The following is a 25,016-nucleotide window of genomic DNA, read 5'->3' as shown; positions in this document are numbered from 1 at the left end:
ACCTGGTATGTATAAAGCAATACCTGGTATGTATAATGTAATACCTTGTATGTATAACAGATATAATATGCATAATACCTTGTATGTATAATGTAATACCTTGTATGTATAATGGATGTAATACCTTGTATGTGTAATGGATGTAATACCTTGTATGTATAATAGATGTAATACCTTGTATGTATAATGGATGTAATACCTTGTATGTATAATGGATGTAATACCTTGTATGTATAATGGATGTAATACCTTATATGTATAATAGATGTAATACATTGTATGTATAATGGATGTAGTACCTTGTATGTATAATGTAATACCTTCTATGTATAATGTAATACCTTTTATGTATATTGGATGTAATACCTTGTATGTATATTGTAATACCTGGTATGTATAATGCAATACCTGGTATGTATAATGTAATCCTTTGTATGTATAACAGATATAATATGCATAATACCTTGTATGTATAATGTAATACCTTGTATGTATAATGGATGTAATACCTTGTATGTGTAATGGATGTAATACCTTGTATGTATAATAGATGTAATACCTTGTATGTATAATGGATGTAATACCTTGTATGTATAATGGATGTAATACCTTGTATGTGTAATGGATGTAATACCTTATATGTATAATAGATGTAATACCTTGTATGTATAATGGATGTAATACCTTGTATGTGTAATGGATGTAATACCTTGTATGTATAATAGATGTAATACCTTTTTTTAAACTATTGACAAAAGTTATGGTCTTTAGAAACGCTTGTCCATTAAGGAAAAACGAAGTAGGAATATAGCCATGTGTATTATTGAAGTGCTGGACAATATGATTTACCTTGCTTTTGTTTGCTCGAGCAATGGACAATTCTATAAAGACCAGCAAAACAATGACTGATAAAGCACTAAAGGCAATCACTACGCTTATTTGTAATCTGAATTTTTGTTTACTTATACTATAATAAATGTTTGAAACTTTTTTTATATTTATGATGTTCCAGTGTTACATTACAGATCAGTGATACGGCATTTTCACCAAGCTGACGCCACTGAATGTATACAACAAAGGTTTCTAAAATATTTGCAAAGTATAATAATTTATACTTCTGACGTTGGTGTATACGGTGAACGTAGAAGAATCCCAATTAAATATTTAAGGCTGGCAAAGTTGTTAAATATTGGTTTACAATTAAACATTCTGCAAATAATATACTGGGCACTTCATGTACACAGTTATATATTGATAATGAATCAAATAATATTATCAACTAGGTTACACTCCTCATATGGAATTTAAATAAACAGATTTGGGTTTGTTTAAGTGCGAATATTTCCTCATTCTATAAATGGCTCCAAGTTTGTTCCAATTTTTAAACAAAGAGTTACAACTGCTTTTCTATCAGACTGGAATAATAAATTACAAAAATGTAACAAACTGTCCTTATAAAAACATTTAAAAACCCACTTAGACTTTGAAGATCATTTCAGATGTTTGCGATATGTTAAACATCGAGCGGCTTTGACAAAATTTCTAGTATCTTCCCATAATCTGAGAACTGAAGCAGGGACATATGGAAGCAATATGACTGATACTGTGAAAGATTACATGCTCTGTGCCAAGCATGATATTGAAAATCAATAGCATTTATTTTAGTATACATTGTATATACTAGCTTGGGTGTGTTAACCGAATTCGAAAGTACTGAAACACACCATCCATGCACAAGCACATGGAACTGTTGACTTTAAAGAATTAGAAAATACTGTGGTCACTAGCAAAATTTGTTTATTAAGCGTTTAAAATAAGAGATGGATTGCTATTTCCAGAGTAATTTGTTTTTGCAAAGATTGTGTATTGTGTACATTTGTATCTTTTTCAGCTCTTGACGATTACCGTTTTGAGTTTATGTTTAGAGTTGTACAAATAGCAATGGTTAACAAATCATTATATGTAAAATCTATAATTTGTATTCCATATTGTAATGATTCATATTGAACAAATTATGTCTATAAACAGTACTGTGTATTAAGAACTACTTTGCTTGTAAACAAACAGGGCTCGTTCATGTAGCAAACCACTTTAGCTTTCGATTTGTTACATTTTTGTGAATAAACTAAACAAGCTGTTTCGTCCATTTGAAAGTAGAGATGATAAAGTTAACTATGTGGGAGAGTTCACTAAGTCACAAATGAAACTTTTAAACAACCAAACGAATGAACGTGATATTCGCAATGTCAACAACAAACTTGAGAGATGCAGTAATTGAAAATACTAGTATGATCATTTAAACAGTTATTTACGAGAAATATTCTTAACGTTTCGCAAATAGAACGGTTCAGACTATGACCAGTGTTCTATAAGGTCCATAAAAATAACACAGAAAAGCATACTGAGGCCAAGGGCTATCATCGCACATCTATCGGAGACGTACCATTTTACTAATCAGTCAAAATACTAAAGTCGAGAAAAAAATGCAACTGAAGGTTTAGGTAGGAAGCTAAGAGCATCAGAGTTAATGAGACAAGACGACGAAAAAGTATTATTTCCGATACCTAAATGGACTGTCACACAACAGGTACTTTGCAATTTTCCCCGTTTAATTATTTTGATACAATGTTAGGATAGCCTCTTAGCTGGTAATAAGAATGGCAATAAATATACTTACATTTATGCATTTTGAATTTCCTCAAAATGTAATTTCTTGGTTTTGCAAATCCGAATGGCACGACATGTGTCATGGAAAACTTGATACACACCGAAATCGTACTGTAATTTCGACTACATTTCCAACAGAAATAGCATTATCCTTACTGCATTGAATTGAACCAATAAATCCAGTCCATCGTAAGCAAAAAGAAAGAATTTAGATGGGCCAACAAAAAACAACATCCATCCATTCCAGACCAACTGCAAAAGTTTTTTCAATGCGTATTCATTCCAAATGTGACAATAAATTTCAAGTTTAAGTAGAACAAAACGAGAATTGTTATTCACAAAAATAATGTCAAGCGCGATAAGGCTCAAAGGACGCCGGCGGGGCTATGTGCGCATTAATATTGTTACTGTGTATCAATGAATCTACGGTTGTGTATTTTTTTTTTTTAAATACAGCATCAATTCAATTACTTTGTTTCTTGGCGTGTATTTCTTAATTATTAAGCTTTAGGCAGGAAAACGAAATCAGCGTATAATAAATGGTCACTGCATTCGTATGGAAAAATATTAACTTGTTTTTTCTTCGGACTAGTACTTCGGAATTGTATTGTATTGTATAGTTTTATCTTGTTCTAAACTCTCATTCGTAGACATTATATTGAATATTTTTTATCTTGTTCTAAACCTTTTAAAAATGTTTCTTTAACTTTGAAAATATATGCTCGTCATCGCTCTTCATCAAACGTCTTTCCATTAATCCGATATCAGATCACAAAATAATGTCATCCTGAAAACACATACTAAATTCATATTGCAAAGTAATGTCATCCTAAAAACGCATGCTAAATTCATATTGCAAAATAATGTCATCCTAAACACACATACTAAATTTTACGTTTTATAAAAGTGTACAGATTAATCACAAACTTTCTTCAGCAATACATTGGGTTCTATCCAGTGCATACATGGATTTTGATCCTGAATGTAACTGGTTCAGCTAGAAGACGGACATATTTATTTATAGAAATGAAGTACTTGAAGGTACATCAAATACACGAAGACTTTTTCAGTATAAAGGGCAAACACCTGATAATGATGGCGGTGTACAAATATCTGATTATTCAAGACTTCTGCGGTGTATGTTGAGAATTCTATGCGCTCTAGGATTAATTGTGAGTCGTGAACGTTACAACTAATTTAGCTAAAGTACAAACGTGTGAATGAACACCCTAGATACAAAGCTGACTTAGGGCACCCAGGAATGTACCTTACAACCCTTAAAGGACGCCCATGGGGAGGGTGACAGGAGGTCGTGTTCTTCTAAATAATGACTGGCGGATTGATCATTGATTTGTTAATTGATTGAGAGATGAATCAGCTGGTTTAATGGCATCGTGTTTTTCATTTACGCGTTAAATAATTGCATCCGTTTAAGATTTTTCCCTCCCTCCTACTCTGCCTCTCCTCCCCTCCCCCCCCCCCTCTCTCTCTCTCACACACACACACACACACACACATTCACTTGTAAAACAGACATAAAACTATACATAGGTAGAGAGTGTCTAGCATATGTATGTTGTGACGATTCCAGAAGTGAAATTACATTTTAAAGCACGTCGATCACACATAAAGCACATGCACAATTATAAAGCAATCAATTACCCATTTGTTTGCTTGTTTTGTTGCAGACATTATTGCCGATTAGTGTTATGTCAGACATTATTGCTGATTTATGATATGTCAAACATTATTGCTGATGTATGATATGTCAAACATTATTACTGAGTTATGCTATGTCAAACATTATTGCTGATATTGTTATGGCAAACATTATTGCTGATTTATGCTGTGGCAAACATTATTGCTAATTTACGATATGGCAAACATTATTGCTGATATAAACAAAGTAAAATATTATTATTGGTGTATGCTATGGCAAACATTATTGCTGATTCATGCTATGGCTAACATGCTTGTTGTATGAAGTCACTTGCTTGATGCTTTGAACCAGTTATAAAATTTCATTTCCCGTTTTGAAGGCAAAGTAAATCAATCTGCAAAATTTTATGACAATTTTACAAACCTTTTATGGACTGATGCTTAAGTTTTATAATGATAAATAATTGATATGAAGTTAATAACAATTTTCATACGGTTCTGACTTGCATTAATGGGTTTATTTGAACGCTGATTTTCTCTCTCTCTCTCTCTCTCTCTCTCTCTCTCCTTTAAACTATAACCTATCCGAAGTAATGCAAACAAACATGATATTTACCATCCACGTCAACTCCACAGTGTCAGTTAAATGTATTATCGTGTTCAAACTTAGAAGTTAACGCACTCATACAAAATAGCTCACGTCTCGATACTAAACAAGATGAACTACGGGGGTGAGGTATGTTCAACGTCAATGCTCTCTGTCTGTCTGTCTCTCTCTCTCTCTCTCTCCCTCCAAACCTTTGTGTCTGTAATTACAAGTTTAGGACTTTTCCTGAAAGTGTTCTACTGCAGTGTCTTCATTAACTGATGTTGATTACTTAAACAGACACACACGGGCAGGCATATGTCAATATAGATATGTAAAATACGCTCTTCCCCTGACATTAATAACATTCTTTCCATAATGTATATTTACAATGTCAACAAAAACCATATATTTTCGTTAATTACTGACCACCGGTTATTGGCCGTTATCTTGGTAAATAACTGAGTTATTTTCATATTCGTGGCAAACAAAATAGTTTCTTTAAACTCCCTCGCATTAAATAAACAAATATCAAAGAAATAATAGCCCCCCGATTTAAAATAGCGTAAATACACTGAACATGCTCCAGCGACGTATGTGACCTGTGCCTTGGGGACAGGTTTATGTATCACTTTCTTTACCATTCGCCATGAAGAATGTATCAAGTACATCAGTTTCTATACCAATAGGCATTATGAACGTATCAAGTACGTGAATTGTTTTATACGAAAGGGCATTAGGAATGTATCAAATACATCAATTTCTATACCATTAGGCATTACGAACCTAAGAAGTGATTATTTTTTTTTAATTCGGCATCAGGAATGTATCAAATACATAATGTCTTTACCATGTGACATTATGATCGTATCAAGTACATACTTTTTTTAAATACAATACGGCATTAGGAATGTATCAAATACATCCTTTTCTATACCATTAGGCATTACGAACCTATGAAGTAAGATAACTTTTTTAATAAAATGTGACATTAGGAATGTATCAAATAAATCAATTTCTATACCACTAGGCATTACAAACCTAAGAAGTAAGTGAATTTGTTTTTTAAATTTAACATTAGGAATGTATCAAATACATCAATTTCTATTCAGTAGACATTGGAAATGTTACAATTTACATCAATTTCAATACTAGTCGGCTTTAGGAATGTACCAATTTACAAAACATTCCTCATAAATTTAACGCCATTAACGTGACTCGACCTTATATGAGATAAAAGGGAAATTGTGTTGGAGAAACAAACATCTACTGTGCGAAATATCCCAGCTCTTTTCAATGTTAAAAATGGACGATTATAACAATCTTTCGAAAAGAAAGAAAAAAATTAGTACATGAACATTGCGGAACAAATTTGGAAAGCTGGATGACAGATACCATACAGATGGCGAATGCATTTTATTATCGACAAATCACGTTCGTAGCTCATACGTCTATTTATTTATCTATCTATCTTGCAATCGCTCTGATGTGTTCGCTGTATCAGCATTATTAACGTCTACGATGCTAATTTAAACTTTATTAACATCCACGAGGCTAATTTATACTTTCTTAACATCCACGAGGCTAATTTAAACTTTATCAACTTCCACGAGGCTAATTTATACTGTATTAATATCCACGAGGCTAATTTATACTGTATTAATATCCAAGAGGCTAATTTAAACTTTATTAACATCGACGAGGCCAATTTAAACTTTATTAATATCCACGAGGCTAATTTAAACTTTATCAACATCCACGAGGCTAATTTAAATTTTATCAACATCCACGAGGCTAATTCAAACTTTATTAATATCCACGAGGCTAATTTAAACTTTATCAACTTCCACGAGGCTAATTTATACTGTATTAATATCCACGAGGCTAATTTATACTGTATTAATATCCAAGAGGCAAATTCAAATTTTATTAATATCCACGAGGCTAATCTAAACTTTATTAACATCCACGAGTCTAATTTAAACTTTATCAACATCCACGAGGCTAATTTAAATTTTAGCAACATCCACGAGGCTAAATCAAACTTTATTAATATCCACGAGGCTAATCTAAACTTTATTAACATCCACAGGGCTAATTTAAACCTTATTAACATCCCCGAAGCTAATTTAAACTTTAGTAACATCCATGAGGCTAATTTAAACTTTTATTAACATCCACGAGGCTAATTTAAACTGTATTAACATTCACGAGACTAATTTAAACTTTATCAACATCCACGAGGCTAATTTATACTGTATTAATATCCACGAGGCTAATTTAAACTTTTATTACATCCACAAAGCTAATTTAAACTCTATTAACAACCACGAGGCTAAATTCAACATTTCCTAACTTATTCATGTAATGCATACAAAATATATGTTGCATGATTAAAATAATGTTGTCAGAAGAAAAAGCATATATATATATATACATATATATATATATATATATATATATATATATATATATATATATATATATATATATATATATATATATATATATATATATATGAGTGTGATTTGGATTTTTATATATACAGACTTTCTCATGACATCCCAGTAATCTCATTCTATAGATTAAACATCATTAGACATTACAACGCAATACACCAATGACACAGTTTAGTAGATTATTACATTACTTACGTGTTGAATACCGTTGTAATTTTTAACTACAGGTCTCGTCCTAAAACAGATAGGGAAAACATCCTATCTTCCGCCAGTCCTAAACGTTCAAGACGAACACCTACTGGTAGACTGTACCGTCTAATTTTTTTATGTCTAGCCCTTAAATGAAAATACCTGGCTCAAATTCGCCATACTAGTGTATATATTGTCAGCAGTAATGCTGGTCAGGTGTAATCCTTAAGTAGAGTGCCTTCACGTGGGCTGTCTCATAGCACTCCAGGTGATTTACTTACTTATGCCCCTCAATCGAAATAAAAAGCACGAACGGTGACAAAATTGATGCAATAAATTTCATTTTCCTTCGGTAAGTCGGTGCAGAGTAAGTGGTGGTTGATGAATTCGACTGAAATCGTCTTCGACTGTCACAAGATCGAGAAAGTAGATAAATCTACATGACTGATTGCTGTACAACCCAAGTACCTTAATGAGCGGTTTGAAATATATATTGATTTTTGACCTTCGCTATTTCCGTTTTTTTCCCTCGTTGCAGATTTTCAGGATAAGAGAGAGACAGAGAGAGACAGAGAGAGAGAGAGAGAGAGAGAGAGATGGGTGGTCTATGCTACACTTTACCCCTTCTTTTCAAGCAACATGTCGGTTCATGGACCTGTCTACCCACCCACAGATCTATTAGCTACCAAATTACCCACCTACATATCAACCTATCCTATATACTAAGTTATAACCATCTATCTACCTAGACACTGACGGACCTACCACACCTAACTACTATCAACCGACCGGCCAACCATACCTGCCTACCTACCTAGCCACCGACGGGCCTGTCTACCTACCTACATAGCCACCGACCGGCCTACCTACCTACCCACCTACATAGCCACCAAAGTGTCGATCTGCATACCTACCTACCTAGACACCGACGGACATACCATACCTATCTATTATCTACCGACGGGCCAACCATACCTGCCTACATACCTAGCCAACGACAGGCCTACCTACCTACCTACCTAGTCATCAACTAGTATATTTACCTACCTACCTAGTAACCGACGGACCTACCTATCATCCTACCTAGCCATCGATGCGCCTACCTACTTACCTGTCTACCTACCTAGTCACCAACGGGCCTACCATATCTACTTAACCACCGAAAGGCCTACCTACCTATCTAACTACCTATCTGCCTACTTACCTAGATACCGGCGGGCCTACCTACATACATACATATCTGCCGACTTCTCTACCAACGCAAGAGTCATAAACTTGTTATGATTGTGACGCTGAATTAATATTTATATTGCATTTAACAGTATTCCCATAGATGACCGTTCTCTTTGAATTACACTTCTCTTTATATTTCAGTCTAGCAGATAAAGGCACACTTAGGCTGCTCACTGACTCATAATTGTTCACGAATTCATGCAGGAATTAAAACTCGAGGACGTCCGCAACAATATTTAATTTAAAATAATTCTGGTTATTCTAAGGTATGAAAATTTTAAATTCCTCAAGGGGTTAAAACTAAACAACAAAGTAGAAAACTATAAAGAGGGCTAGTATAAAAGCGATGAATACGACGACGCTAATTATCATGATATTGGTGATGATAATGAATAGAAGTACTTTATTAGTAGCATTACTATTAAGGGTAGTAATAGTAGTAACTGCTTTGATTGTCGTTATTGTCTCATTAAGAATTGTAATTTTCCTACTTTGTTTATTGAGTTGTGTCCTTTCTGTGGAAGGAGTAGATATTTTTTATACAGTATCTAGATGAAAAATATTATTGTATCGCTTGCATATTAGTTATACCTGTCAATCAATAGATACAAAACGGAAGATATATACAAAGGAATCAAAACTATGTAGTTTTACTTTTCATAAGTATTGACAGCTAGTAATGTAATCCCCCCCCCCAAAAAAAAAGAAGCAAACAAAATAAACCCCAACCCACCCACCCCAAAAACAAAATAAACACCAACCCACCCACAAGCAAAAAAACAAAATAAACCCCAACTCACCCCCTCACCCCAAAAAATACCCCCCCCCCCAAAAAAAAAACCTACAACAAACAGACAGTCTTATTATAGTGCATGTTTCACTATATAACAAGAAAAAACGTACTACTGGGAGGCAACTCTTTGTTAGGAGGGGAAAGCAACCTATATATTTTTAATCATAAGCACTGACTGCCACCAATTGCAAAAGACACAAGGGTTCAAAGCAAGTAGAAATCCTAACAAAAAGCGGATTGGATGGCATCTATTTTGAATTGCATCAAACTGTTTAGTACACAATATATTTAAAAATACCACGTAAGGGAAAGTTTTGCATTTGCACCGTGAATAAAACTTGGTGTCAAAAATGACCTTCGGACGTGTATGTATGAATCTGAGGCTGGGACCCATCAACTTCTTTTACGATGACCTTCCATTGACTTTTCAGGTCAACTGAATGATATTCTTGTATTTTTCTTTATTATAACTCTCCAAAAATAATAAACTTGTTGACTTTACTGGTGTATTTTAACTTTATTAATTTATTTTATTAGGTGGGTTCATGTGGCATCGAATTTGTGCATAAAGACATTCACTTGCGCCCAATCGGGCGATAATGATGCATTGAGACCTGCTGGTCCATTGCGTTTCTCCCACAATAAACCCCTTCTAGATTCACCATGACGTTTTCCCACATGGGATTTTTGCAGTGATTTTCCATTTCGACCAGCATAGTTGGAACTCCACCATTGTAATCGTTATTACATCTTGGCAATTGTGACATGATTAATTCGGGTGGTCAGCAGAATTCCGAAAGACAAATATTTGCTAATGAAACCTTAATTAAAATAGTTTTCGCTGCCGCCTGTCACACCAGTTACAATTGATGTGGATCCCACAACAATTCCGATTAGTAAATCGACAATAGTTGACGTAGTCGCAATTTCGGCCACACCAGGATCATGAATGATGTTGCGGTGAGTCCACAAATAAAATCCACGTCAAGACTTACGCGATTTTATTTTTTATAAATTAAACGGTTTTCATGGCGATTTCATCTAGCAGCTGTTGTTTTGCTTCGATTATTTTAATTTTTAGGGTATATCAAGTTTTTCTACTAATATTGTCAAGGCGTAGTATAATTGCTCGGTAGGAAGACCCTATGCAAAATTCATCATGTCCGGTGCAAAACGCATACGAAAACACACATGCATTTCCAATCAATGAACTTTCTTCACTGATCCAACTGTAATTTTATCATAGGAAATAATTTCCAGGGGAATATTTATGTCTCTAGCGATAGGTTGCCCGCCGTCACGTTGGCCTAGAAATACACGATTACATATTTGTTAATGCCGTGAAAGATCGTTCTAGTTTTATCCAAGAACTGCTACACGGGGATGTGCATTTCTGTTGAATATTAGTCTGTTGGGGTGGGGGGGGGGGGGTGGTCGTCAGTCTAGTTAATGTTGTTCTTTTATAATTATCGGAGAATCTTATCCCAATGGACTTAACGGTAATATTTACCCGATGTTGTAGAAACAACTAACGGTGTTTTTTACGGGCCTGGTGGTGAAGTCCCCAACCGGATGTTTTCGCGTGTAAATGCGATGACTCCAAGCTGGACTCAGCTTGGTATTAGCAAACCAGTTCGCCACAACTGTCGTTTTCTATTTCTTCCTTGGCAAGAATATATTTGAGTTTCATAATTGGATCAGAGAAAATTTGTACTCTTAGACATTAATCATTTTTAACTGGCAATTATACTAATGTTTTCTATTTTATCCAGACAATCTACACAAAAATCATTAATAGGCTTCTGGATTTAAACTGTAGATATGATGCGAAGGATACTGCTAACTCAGTTTCGACATGAGTTTAGACGATTATCCTATTTACAGATCCCTATATATAAATTCATATTAAGAAATAATTGGAAATTAGACCAATGGTCATGCCTGTTTAAATTGCCATGTGGAATTATTTACTTTGCCTTGTTTAATCGTCTAACTTCTTGTTAAAATATAACCGTTTAGAAGTATGTTCAATTTGAAAGAGATCAAGTGTCTGAGAGAGAGAGAGAGAGAGAGAGAGAGAGAGAGAGAGAGAGCGTGTGCTGTTAACATGTTTGGTTCCGGATCGGTTTCATCTATCTTTCTTTAATAGACATGGATGTCCGCAGTTGAGAGGAAGGCAATTGCCGCTCTTCCCGTTTAAAAAAAAAAATAAATATTCTTTGTGCAGTAATACTCTCGCCACTTTGGCTTTCCCACCCGTGTTTATAAAACTAAATATTGGACGAAACACAACTCTAACCTGTTTGACAATATTTACTTTTTCTTTTTTGTTGAAATATTGCGTTTTAACAGGATATGTGACTGATACAGCGAGTGTTTAATGTTTGGTTCCACAAGGGGGCGCCACGTTAATGGACCAATCGCATGTCTGTAGGCCTTGGTTGAATACCGTTCCTGGGAAGAAAACAAAAACGTATTATTTATATTTATCTGTGAGATAATCAGTATTCCATATTTAAAGTGAAAATGCCATATAAAATATAGAAATCATAAAAGGGTATTAAAATTTAGCTTAAGCGATTACTTCAAGGAAAGGCGCTCTTAAGGAAATGAAATGTGGTCTGGCAAATAAATAGATAAATCAATAATCTGCATCAAAATATTGAGTTCCTGCCGTGTACCAGTTGACTTTCCTCTTTTAATTTTTGTTTCTCCCAACCCGACGAGTTCATACAAATTTGAAACTATTTTTAAGATATACATCACTTTTCAAATAGAATCCAACGTATGCAATTTCTACTTTGAACAGTATAGGAGGATTTAAGGAATGTTAGATGGGAATAAAAGCACTTTTATACATATTTAATTATATAGTGATTTTTTAAATTTTTGTCCGTGATTGGGGGAAAAGATTCTGTGTTCCGGATTTGTGTCATGTTTGGAAGTTATAAAACAAGTTTACTGATATTCGAGTTCAAGGTCTAGCCCTTTTTGTTACAAGCTTCGGAGCGAACATTTTTTACAATTTGAAGGAAATTTCGGGAACTCCAGTGTACTCCATTGCGTCTTAGGTCAAGCGAAAATATGTATGTATAGTCAGAAGTGAACAAGTATGTTCGTTCCTGTCTTATCATCAGTTTCTGAGAATCTATTAAACTTACATTTGTGTTCAGATATAATTTGAGAGGAATTATTCAAACTATTCAATGGAACTTACAAAGTGTTCATCGACTGATGGACTAAAACATTACTTTCGACTTTTGTGCATTCATTCAAAGACATTTAGGATTACATCACTGATGTACCAAGACATTCAGGACTACTTGTATATTAGGATATTCAAGATAACGGGTATACCAGGACATTCAAGACTATTTGAAATTATTCGAAACATTATATATTATTGGACACTATCATTGGACATTTAGGGTTATTCGGTAATTTAGTTTACAATACTGTTAATCTCTTTAGAATTTTCATTTTGTACTTAAGATAAATAAGTGTTTGTCAATTTTTAATTTCACTGATGGTTTCACTTCTTTTTTTCTGTTATATTGTTTAAGACCTAGAATCGTAATACGCTATACCTCTATGTACGTCAGAAGAACTTACGTCAGAAGAACTTAGAAGAACTTACGTCAGAAGAACTTACGTCAGAAGAGCAGCTTAAGTTTTTTTTATATATTTTAAAGAACTGGTGTAAATAGAAAACTTCTCGAGTGAAGAAGCCTTTGTTGGTAGCACACTGTCAATGCTAGTTAAAATATCAAGAAAATTTACTTCTGGCGAAAACCTGTTGACATTGAAAACACCTTCTTACACATACATCCATTAATCCGATAGCTGTTTGTATGCGTTTCCTGTGCGTCCTGGTTTGAAATTTATCAACATAATTCTGAAATTTAGGTCTAGATTTGATTGGTTAGCTTTATGCCAGTCTTAGAGTTCAGGCCATTGGGTCGCAGGCTTACACACTTCAGTTTAAATTAAGCTTTTAGTCATGTTGGTGAAATCCAAGATAAGGCAAATTTTCACAAACGTATGACTCAGAGTTAAATCCCGACTTGATTTGTCAAATTAAACTCGTACTCAGATTTTGGTCATACGGACTACTAAATTCAAGACTTAAATTAAAGTCCAGACTTAGTATGCTGGTGAAATTCAAACCTACAACATTAACAGCTAGTCTGGATTCTCCAGTTCTCTAAGGTATTGCATCCTGTGCTTCTTCTAAAACGGGTCCTGGATCCCCGTTTTTTTATTTTTGTCTGTACTTAATATCAAAACAGGGGTACCAGTGTCATTATCCAGTAAATTGTGTGCCAACTGCTGATCCGTGTGACTCGTTTCTTCTAATGCCATTAAGTTTATATGACTTGTGTAGTTTCTTTATCTACAGGCTGTCATTAACGCAGAAAAGTAGTCGTACAGACCTGCTAGAAATAAGAAAATCCAACCACGCAGGTTACGAAAACAAAAATTGGCATAAATATAATCAGACTCGCAAAAACTTATAAAATCTGATTGGTTAATAATGTCTGAGTAGAGTCAAATTAAAAGAATAAATAAATAAATAAATAAATAAATAAATAAATAAATAAATAAATAATGGAAGCATGTCACATACACACACACACACACACTCACACGCACACATACGCTTTCTCAGTGTTTCCACTGTTCTAATTATGATGGAATGCATGTATTTATTTCAAGCTAGATAACATGACCTAGTCTGTAGGGATATGGATTCGCGATCATAAGGTCCCGGAGTTGAGTCTCACCTAAGCCATAGATTGATACCTGTGAGTCATAGTTCACTATCCCTATGTTGGAATTACATATATTGTTCTTTTCGTGACCCATATTAGGCTACATTTGAAAATGTAACACAACTGAATGAAGGGGTGGGGCGGTAGTGGTTAACCTGCAGTGGTCTGGGGTATAATCAGGTAGGTGGGACGGCAGAAAAAGTCAGAATAAGTTTGAACCACTAAAAGACTGGTATGACTTACAATCAATGTGCATTATTCTTACAATACAGGTGTAAATTAACCTTGTAAAACTCATTTCTTGCTCACATTGGTGTAGAGACATAATGAAAAATGCCAAAAATAAAGTTAATATTTGTCGACTCAGTTAACATAAGATAACTGCGATCTCTTTATTTTGGCATTTGTCCATTGAAGAATGTGACACATTATAAACACCTCTCTTAAGGTATATGTCACACTGGCATATTATGTTTACAATACTATTAGTATGAACTGTCTAAAATACTACTGGTATTGTCAATTTAAAACATTGTGCACTGTTTACGAACATCAAAATTGTCATAATCCAACTAAAGCAGTCTTGGGAATACATACATTAAAAAAAATCAATATATGCAAACAGGGACGCCATTTCAACTTTTTTCGGGGGGTGGGGTGGTGCAAAACTTGATTGGGGGGGGGACAAAACTTGACGGGCTCGTTCATTTTCATATATAGGCTACATCAATTTTAGAGCACATGCAAATTGGAGGGGGGGGGGGGCAAAGGCCCTCTCCCCCCCCCCCCATGCCGTACCTGTATGCAAAGTGGGCACGCCCAACACGCTCACTTCATTGCTACGTACCTGGCGCGCAAAAGTTGATCCCTTGCAGAGTGTGGGCCACGCAAGTGTAGTATGACGTACAGTTCACATTTGCTATAGGGTATAATCCATCGGATAATAAGGCGCAGTGGTCTGCCTCGTTACAAGGGGGCGGCACCAAGTGAGGACTGGTAATTTGTGAAATATATTAGTTGCAATTGAAAAGGCGACTTTAATAAATTAAAAAAAAAACAAAAAAAAAAAACAAAGTCAACATTTGTGAGACTGAAGAAATCCAATAATTTAGTTACAATATGTATTAATCATGATAAAACGTTTCAAATGGAACTGTGCTCTCTGTCAGTCGGTCTCCCTGTCAATAATTTTTGTTTTCTGTGTTTCTATTTGCCCATTTATCTGTTCGTTGTCTGTCTGTCTGATTGTCATACACAGGTTTCTCACATTTCCAATCCATAAGTTATAACCGTCCCTTCTTTAGTTCCTTATCAATGTCAGTTTACACACAAAACGTATTACATAGTAAAGATTTTATCTCGTGTGTGTGTGTGTGTGTGTGTGTGTGTGTGTGATTTGGATTTTTAACGTAGCTTTAACAATTGTTCAATCATTTCGCTACGATGTCTGCGGTGTGGCAGTTTATAGTGATGTCTAGCATTAGAGCATCATGCAGCAGACATGTAGCATCATGTCCCACCCAGTCACATATTTTCTTGACACCAGGCCGACCAGTCCTAACACTAACCTCTTAATTCTGACAGCCTAGCGATGGAGCTGCAAGTACAATTTTTACAAGTCTTTAGTATGACTCTGCCGGGGTTCCAACCCGCAACCTTCCGCATCCGAGCCGGACGCTCTCACCACTAGGTCATCGGAGCGGTCTTTTCAATCAGTGTAACTACGGGTTTCCTAAAGCCCATTGACTAGTAATGCGTGTTTTAGTCTCGGTTTTATAACGTTAATTTGAGATCAAAATTTTAATTTGAGATCAAAATTTTAATTTGAGATCAAAAGTATCTTTCGTTGTTCAGAGTATTTTAGTCCGGATACTGAGTTAAATGTATGTAACTGAAATATGAAACAATTTTGTCCAAAAAAAATTTATGTTGTCCTAATAATATTTTCGTTAATAAATTTTCGGTCTTTAGAGTTTTCATTGTATGTATGCAATGAGTTGCCTTGGAAATTTTATATCGTCATGACGTACCTTACAGAGCTAATTCGGATCTGATATGAATTATTCTCAAAATATCTTGAATAATGAGATATAAAAGACATAACTTATAAAATTTTGTCAGTAAGGTTGCACTATTTATATCGATGCGTATGGTATGTACATCTATTCATATGCTTCAATGTGAATGTGCGTGCGTGCGTGTGTCTGTCTGACTTTGTTACATACTCATCACATTTGTGTGTATTCCTGTTGTACACCGTGCCCTCTACACACTTGTGGATCTGAAGCACGTGATTTGTACAGGTGGCATAAATTTTACACCCGATTTCATAGTCACCGTCCGGCAGCATGGTGCAGTCCAACGCCAGACCTGCAATATTTGTCATTGTATAATTTCCATCTATGAAATGTACATATAAACAAAACTAAATCCGATGATAACTGTTCGGCAATTCTCTCTTCCCTAGAGAATAATCTCGAATTAGCTAGTTGTAGTGATACGAGCAACTTTTGCATATATTTCCCCAAAACATCAATATATACTATTTAATTTTCCATAAACTAATTTAAATAAACGATGTATTCCTATTGCTTACGGAGAACTTTAAAAAGTTAGCCTCCCTAGGCTGTAATTATTTTTTCTACTGTGTTTCCTATAATATTGAAATTGCATTAACGGATGCGGAAATGTCCTTCAAGCTGAGATTGAGCCAGATCAAGAGGAGTGCAGCATCCTTGTTAATTTCTCTAAATGTACACACACTGGATAAAATCCGAGGATGTTACACGATGCAACTATTTCCACATGTATGACTATGCGATTTCATGTGTGCATTCACGTTTGTCACTGATGCATGTATGGCCATGAAATGTCTTGTGTGCATTCACGTTCGTCTCTGATGCCTGCATGGCCATGCAATGTCATGTGTGCATTCACGTTTACCTCTGATGCATGCATGGCCATGCAATGTCTTGTGTGCATTCACGTTCGTCTCTGATGCATGCATGGCCATGCAATGTCTTGTGAGTATTCACGAATGTCACCGATGCATGTATGACCATGCAATGTCTTGTGTGTCTTGATGCATGTATGGCCATGCAATGATTTGTTTGCATTCAAGCTTGTCTCTGATGCATGTATGACCATGCATTGTCTTGTGTGCATTCACGTTTGTCACTGATGCATGTATGATAATGCAATGTCTTGTGTGTATTCACGTTTGTCACTGATGCTTGGCCCTCCAATGTCTAGTGTAAATTCACGTTAGTCACTGATGCGTGTATGACCATGCAATCTCTTGTTTGCATTCACATTAGTTACCGATGCATGCATGACCATCCAATGTCTCTTGTGCGTTGATGCATGCATTGCCATGCAATGTATTGTGTGTATTCACGTTTGTCACTGATGCATGTACGACCAGGCAATGTAAAGTGTGCATTCACATTAGTGTCTGATGCATGTTTGGCCATGCAATGTCCTGTGTACATTCACGTATGTCACCGATGCATGTTTGACCATGCAATGTCTTGTGTACATTCACGTATGTCACCGATGCATGTTTGACCATGCAATGTCTTGTGTACATTCACGTATGTCACCGATGCATGTTTGACCATGCAATGTCCTGTGTACATTCACGTATGTCACCGATACATGTTTGGCCATGCAATGTCTTGTGTACATTCACGTATGTCACCGATGCATGTTTGACCATGCAATGTCCTGTGTACATTCACGTATGTCACCGATGCATGTTTGACCATGCAATGTCTTGTGTACATTCACGTATGTCACCGATGCATGTTTGACCATGCAATGTCTTGTGTACATTCACGTATGTCACCGATGCATGTTTGACCATGCAATGTCCTGTGTACATTCACGTATGTCACCGATGCATGTTTGGCCATGCAATGTCTTGTGTACATTCACGTATGTCACCGATGCATGTTTGACCATGCAATGTCCTGTGTACATTCACGTATGTCACCGATGCATGTTTGACCATGCAATGTCTTGTGTACATTCACGTATGTCACCGATGCATGTTTGACCATGCAATGTCTTGTGTACATTCACGTATGTCACCGATGCATGTTTGACCATGCAATGTCCTGTGTACATTCACGTATGTCACCGATGCATGTTTGGCCATGCAATGTCTTGTGTACATTCACGTATGTCACCGATGCATGTTTGACCATTCAATGTCTTGTGTGCGTTCACTTTTTTCTCTGATGCATGTATGGTTCATACAATGTTTTGTGTGCATTCACGTTTGTCACTCATGCATGTACGGCCATGCAATGTTATGTGTACATTCATGTTTGTCTCTCATGCATACACGGTCATGCCATGTTTTGTCTGCATTCACGTTTGTCATCGATGAATGCATGGCCATGTAATGTCTTGTGTGCTTTCACGTTTGCCTCTGATGTATGCATGGACATGCAGTGTCTTGTGGGCAATGATGCATGTATGACCATGCAATGTCTTGTGTGCATTCATGTTTGTCACTGATGCATGTATGACAATGCAATGTCTTGTGTGTATCCACATTAGCCACTGATGCATCTATGACCATGCAATTTCATGTGTGCATTCACGTTTGTCACTGATGCGTGCATGGCCATGCAATGTCTTGTGTGCATTCATATTTATCACCGATGCATGTATGGCCATACAATTCCTTGTGTGCATTAAATCTTGTCATCGATGCGTGTTTGACCATGCATTGTCTTGTGTGCATTCACGTTTGTCACCGATGCATATATGACCTTGCAATGTCATGTGTACGTTGATGCATGCATGGCCATGCAATGATTTGTTTGCATTCACGCTTGTTTCTGATGCATGTATAACCATGCATTGTCTTGTCTGCATTCACGTTTGTCACTGGTGCATGTATGACAATGCAATGTCTTGTGTGTATTCACGTTTGTCACTGATGCTTGGCCCTGCAATGTCTTGAGTAAATTAACGTTTGTCACTGATGCACGTAGGACCATGCAATGTCTTGTGTGCATTCACATTAGTTACTGATGTATGCATGGCCATGCACTGTTTTGTGTGCATTCATGTTTGTCACTGGTGCATGTATGACCAGGCAATGTATTGTGTGCATTCACATTAGTGTATGATGCATGTATGACAATGCAATGTCTTGTGTGCATTCATGCTTGTCACTGGCGCATGTATGACCATGCAATGTCTTGTGTGTATCCCAGTTTGTCACTGATGCATAACCATGCAATGTCTTGTGTGCTAAAATGTTTGTCACTCATGCATGTATGGCCATGCAATGTCATGTGTGCATTCACGTTTTTCTCTCATGCATACATGGCCATGCAATGTCTTGTCTGCATTCACGTTTGTCATCGATGAATGCATGGCCATGTAATGTCTTGTGGGCAATGATGTATATATGGCCATGCATGGCATTGTGTGTATTCACGTTGTGCACTGATGCCTGTATGACCATGCAGTGTCTTGTGTGCATTTACGTTTGTCACTGCTGCGTGGATGACCATGCAAATTCTTGTGTGCATTCGCATTGGTCAATGATGTATATATGACCATGCACTGACTTGTGTGCATTCCCGAATGTCACTGATGCATGTATGACCATGCAATGTCTTTCACTGATTCATGTATGACCATGCAATGTCTTTCACTGATTTATGTATGACCATGCAATGTCTTTCACTGATTCATGTATGACCATGCAATGCCTTGCGTGTATTCACGTTTGTCACGGATGCATGGCCATGCAATGTATTGTGTGCATTCACGTTTGTTACGGATGCATGGCCATGCAATACCTTGTGTGCATTCACCTTTGTCAAGGATGCATGGCCATGAAATGCCTTGTGTGCATTCACGTTTGTCACGGATGAATTGCCATGCAATACCGTGTGTGCATTCACGTTTGACACGGATGCATGGTCATGCAATGCCCTGTGTGCATTCACGTTTATCATTAATGTTAACTCCAATAAAAAGTACCGTTCGGTTTAAACTAACCTTAGTGTCTTACTAAACTGCTTATTCCAAGTTTTTGGATGTGGATATATGAGAAAGCTTGCCAGTAGCTTCTCGTGGGTCGGTGGTTCTTTCCGGGGGTTTTCTCGGGTTCTTCCTCCACCATTAATACTGGCCGCTATGTATAGCCTATCATGTGCTGAAAAATGGCGTTAAACCCTACAACAACAACAACCAAGTTTTTGGATTATATACTTTCAGTGTTTCGGCAAAACGGGCAAGCGAAGATTGAACATAATATCATGTTTGTTTATTCTTAGCACAGACTTCAACTTAGAATCCAATTATCAGCGAAAAAATATATTTTGTTTAGTTCGATATGATCTGTTATGCAATATTCATTTGGTTTGAAATGATGTTCTATGAAATATTCATTTAGTTTGATATGATGTGTTACGCAAAATTTTCATCGCGTAAGACATATTATAATCTTGTCTAAAAATATATCTTGGTTAGTTACGAATGGGATTTTTCATTTGTCTTTATAAGTGGTTTACGACTCGTTCTGGAATCAGTATTAAATTTTGAAGTGGATGCTTTTAATTACAAAACCTTGCATAAATGATACGAGGACCGAAAGAGTAGGTACTCCCAATATTCCAAAACCCTGCAATCATTATTGAATTGAATAAATATGTCATAATTCCGACAACCTTGAAGTACTGTAAGGATAAAAAAAAATGTGACTGTAATTCATCTTAAAATTGTTTCCAAAGTATGATTTTTTTTCAGAAAGATAGAGAGAAAAAAACAAATATTTTTATATGAAGATTTATTACAAAATGTAAGCGACATGTCTCTTCCTTTGACGTGACTGCATTAATTTCTATCTGCGTATCTCCCAGAAGAACAAGTCATCACGACCATAACAATAATATATGCAATATTTTGTCTTTCCGACAAAAATGAAAACTGCTGAACCATAATCTTTGCATGAGTTCTTTCCAAAATGACTTTCCGTGCATTAGACTGTGCCGTAATTTATAGGTTAACATTATAAATCGAACGAGACAGCACTGACCTACATGTGACCACTGTTTCCCTTTTATCTATAAGATCTTATGAGATGAATATTTATAATGAAATATTTATATTTACCATCTCCACTTTCAAAGCAACATGGACATTATCTACGAATTTTTTTTTCTGCGGGTTAATCAGAGTAGGGGATCCCGTTGTCTGCTGTTTGGATCAAATGCATGATGTTGTACATATATTGCTGTAAACGTTATCGAACACTGAATCTGACAGATTAGAAAGCAACATTCCCCACACCCCGATTGCTGGTTACACTTGGAATAACAGCTGGCAAGTCTCGCGTATTTCCGCATTTTTGTTTTCTCACGTACAGCTACATGTGTGTGCTTCGATCTCCCAGGGTGGATTTACTTGTATTAGATCGTTAAGGAAAGATGGGCTGCATTTCATTTTTGGAATCGTGATTTCCATTCTGCCATAAGTCAGAATCAGGACTGTCTATAAAATAAATTACCTACAGTGATTTTAAAAATCAGGGTCAGTGTCGCTATCTTGGATTCACTTGACTTACTACGTATTCAGAATACACGTGATTCGGTATCATACTTTTGATTGGCGAAAATAAAACGAAAAATCAGAATCAGGATGCTAACTAGTGATTCGGATTTTAATTGAATAAACCACATGGTCCATCTGTCATTCGTACAGTTAGCAGTAAAATAGATAGACCCATTTTTACATCAGGCAAAAGTAAATTATTTCTATTATATCATAACAATCATTTCCACAAGAGATATTGAAGCATCCTTATATATCCTTAACAATTTTTCAGTCATGTCGATACGATGTCTGCAGTGTGGCAGTTTACAGTGATGTCTAACACTGGGGCATCATGCCGCAGACACGTAGCATGATGTCCCCACCCAGTCACATTATCGTGACACCAGGCCGACCAGTCCTAACACTAACCTCTTAAAGTTGAGCGCCAAGCGAGGCAGCTGTTAGTACCATTTTTGTTAGTACCATTTTTGTTAGTCTTTGGTATGACTCGGCCGGGGTTCGAACCCACGACCTCCCGCTTCCGAGGTTGACGCTCTAACCACTAGGCCACCGGAGCGGTCATTATTATTATTATTATTATTATTATCATTATTATTATTATTATTATTATTATTATTAGTAGTAGTAGTAGTAGTAGTAGCAGTAGTAGTAGTAGTAGCAATAGTAGTAGTAGTAAAAACTTACCATAGAATGGTAATACAAAGAGAACTGCAATCAGCAGCATTTTGTTTTGTCTTGTTCTGCTAGATGAGGATTAAAGCAGATGTTATAGTTTACATATTACGTCATACTTACCATCTAGACCCAAATTAACGACACGCATTTGTGGTGACGCTAAGTAGACTTTACGACTGGTTTCACGACGAAGCCTGAGATGCATAGTGTGAAAGACATTTGAAAGCTTTAAAATTGCAAAGCAGAAAAATAAGAGTTATTTTGTGAATTCCAGCATAATGCAATGTTCAGGATGTTTTCTGTTGTATAAGTATGGAAGATGGTCATTATGACATATACGGTGTGAGTCATTCAATGACCTGATTATTATCAGGCGAATGACTCGTATGTGTGCACGGTGCATCTTTCGTACTTGATAAGATTATGCACTATCTACGATTTTCGTTCTAGAGTTATTTTTGATGTAACTTGATGACCTTGTCTCAAACTAAAATTATTTCAATTAAAATGTACATTTCTAAAATGTTACACCTCTTTTCCTCATGAATCCGAGTGACACAATTATTTTCATTGTAGCAGACTTGTAGAAGAATTTGTATCATTAAGAATGGATAAGACCGTCTCCTCCAAGTTAAAAATGAAACACAGACTAATTTTGCAAGCATGCTGTCAAAGATTTTTGCATGTATATCCGATTGATATTGTGTGTAAATTATCCACTGTCATTGGAAATGGTAGCATAAAAAGATTCGAACTGAATAGGGCAATTAAGACATTAAATAATTTTAACTGTACACATGTCCGTTCTCTGACTTTTCAGTCCTGTATTTTAGATGGAGGGGGGCATGGTGATGCAAGGCTCAGAACACGAGTGTTGAAGTATGGCGATGTAATGTTCAAAAAATGGTGCTTGGGGTATGGCAATGTAATGGTGTAATAGAGAGTGGTGTTTAGCGTGCTCAAAAAAGATGTGAAGTCAGTTTTTTCATGCGACTGTGCTGAAATAGGTTGGGGTGGGTGTGGTTTTAATTTATTTATTACCCCAACCAAAGCCACTCCGGCAACTAAATATTGACTTGGGATTAATGCTATTTTGATTCGATAACCCAACCTTGAGTGCATAAGGGGTTTGGATGGGATTGCTTTGGTATTTTACAATACATTAACATATGAATGTAGTGCAAAGGCAATTGGAGTAAAGTGCTATGCCCAAAGACACCAGAGTAGCTGAACAAAACTGATCTACTGACAGAATTTGGACCCGAACCTTTCTGGTCTGCTGTCCAGCGGCTAACCAATGAGCAATCTTACAATACGAAACGGACGCCCATATTCGACCGCTATAAAGAAGGTGATTAGGGGATTTTCCTCCTTAACCTGATTGACTGAATGTTTTTTGACTTAATCTTTTGAACCACACGGCAGTAATCATTTTATCGCTTTAGATCCTTTGTATCTAGTTCGCTACCGTGCTCCCAATCTCGCTAACAAGACAGAGACAGTAGACTTTACATAGATACAGTGGCTGACATTTATCTGTGAAGATTCCACACGTTAAATAACATACTAAAGCACACCGATAACTCATAAGCGTGTGCACAATCACAAAGCAATGATATACCTACATTATTATTTTCTTGCAAACTTTATTGTTGATTTATGCTGTGTCAAACATTATTGCTGATTTATGCTATGTCAAACGTTATTGCTGATTCATGCTATTGCTGATTCATGCTATGTCCAACATTATTGCTGATTTATGCTATGTCAAACATTATTGCTGATTTATGCTATGTCAAACATTATTGCTGATTTATGCTATGTCAAACGTTATTGCTGATTCATGCTATTGCTGATTCATGCTATGTCCAACATTTTTGTTGATTTATGCTATGTCAAACATTATTGCTGATTTATGCTATGTCAAACGTTATTGCTGATTCATGCTATTGCTGATTCATGCTATGTCCAACATTATTGCTGATTTATGCTATGTCAAACATTTTTGTTGATTTATGTTATGGCAAACATTATTGCTCATTTATGATGTGTCAAACATTATTGCTGATTTATGCTATGTCAAACATTATTGCTGATTTATGCTATGTCAAACATTTTTGTTGATTTATGCTATGTCAAACATTATTGCTGATTTATGATGTGTCAAACATTATTGCTGATTTATGCTATGTCAAACATTATTGCTGATTTGTGATGTGTCAAACATTATTGCTGATTTACGTTATGGCAAACATTACTGTTGCATGGTATGACAAACATGCTGGTTGCATAAAGTCAGTTGGTTGCCTACTTCCATTCAATTATAAAATAACTTTTACTTTTAAAAATAAAGGAAAAACACGTTTTAGTTTTGATATTCAAAATATTATGACAACTGT

The 25,016-nt window shown here is 36.0% G+C and overlaps 2 protein-coding genes across 2 annotated transcripts in view; both read right to left on the bottom strand.

The window, feature by feature from the left end:
- The window catches only part of LOC149777220 (uncharacterized), a 46,481-nt gene extending 38,764 nt beyond the window's left edge, over window positions 1-7,717 (bottom strand). Inside the window, exon 1 of the mRNA XM_089941958.1 lies at window positions 7,567-7,717. The gene's annotated coding sequence lies outside the window, so the exon portion shown is untranslated. The remainder of the gene's footprint in view (window positions 1-7,566) is intronic.
- A 4,164-nt stretch (window positions 7,718-11,881) lies between these two features.
- On the bottom strand, window positions 11,882-22,726 carry LOC149777219 (protein obstructor-E-like). The gene is made up of 4 exons (XM_089942828.1): window positions 22,627-22,726; window positions 16,584-16,728; window positions 15,206-15,351; window positions 11,882-12,040 (listed from the first exon to the last, which is right to left on the bottom strand). The coding sequence occupies exons 1-4, from the start codon at window positions 22,664-22,666 to the stop codon at window positions 11,964-11,966; spliced, it is 408 nt and encodes a 135-aa protein (XP_089798954.1). The 5' UTR covers window positions 22,667-22,726; the 3' UTR covers window positions 11,882-11,963.
- Between the last annotated feature and the right edge of the window lie 2,290 nt (window positions 22,727-25,016).

This window comes from Sinohyriopsis cumingii, chromosome 18 (genome assembly GCF_028554795.1).
Source record: "Sinohyriopsis cumingii isolate HCF-2022 chromosome 18, ASM2855479v2, whole genome shotgun sequence".
Lineage (NCBI taxonomy): Eukaryota > Metazoa > Mollusca > Bivalvia > Unionida > Unionidae > Sinohyriopsis > Sinohyriopsis cumingii.
Note: the sequence above shows the minus strand (reverse complement) of the source record. Positions and strands in the feature narration are given on the sequence as shown.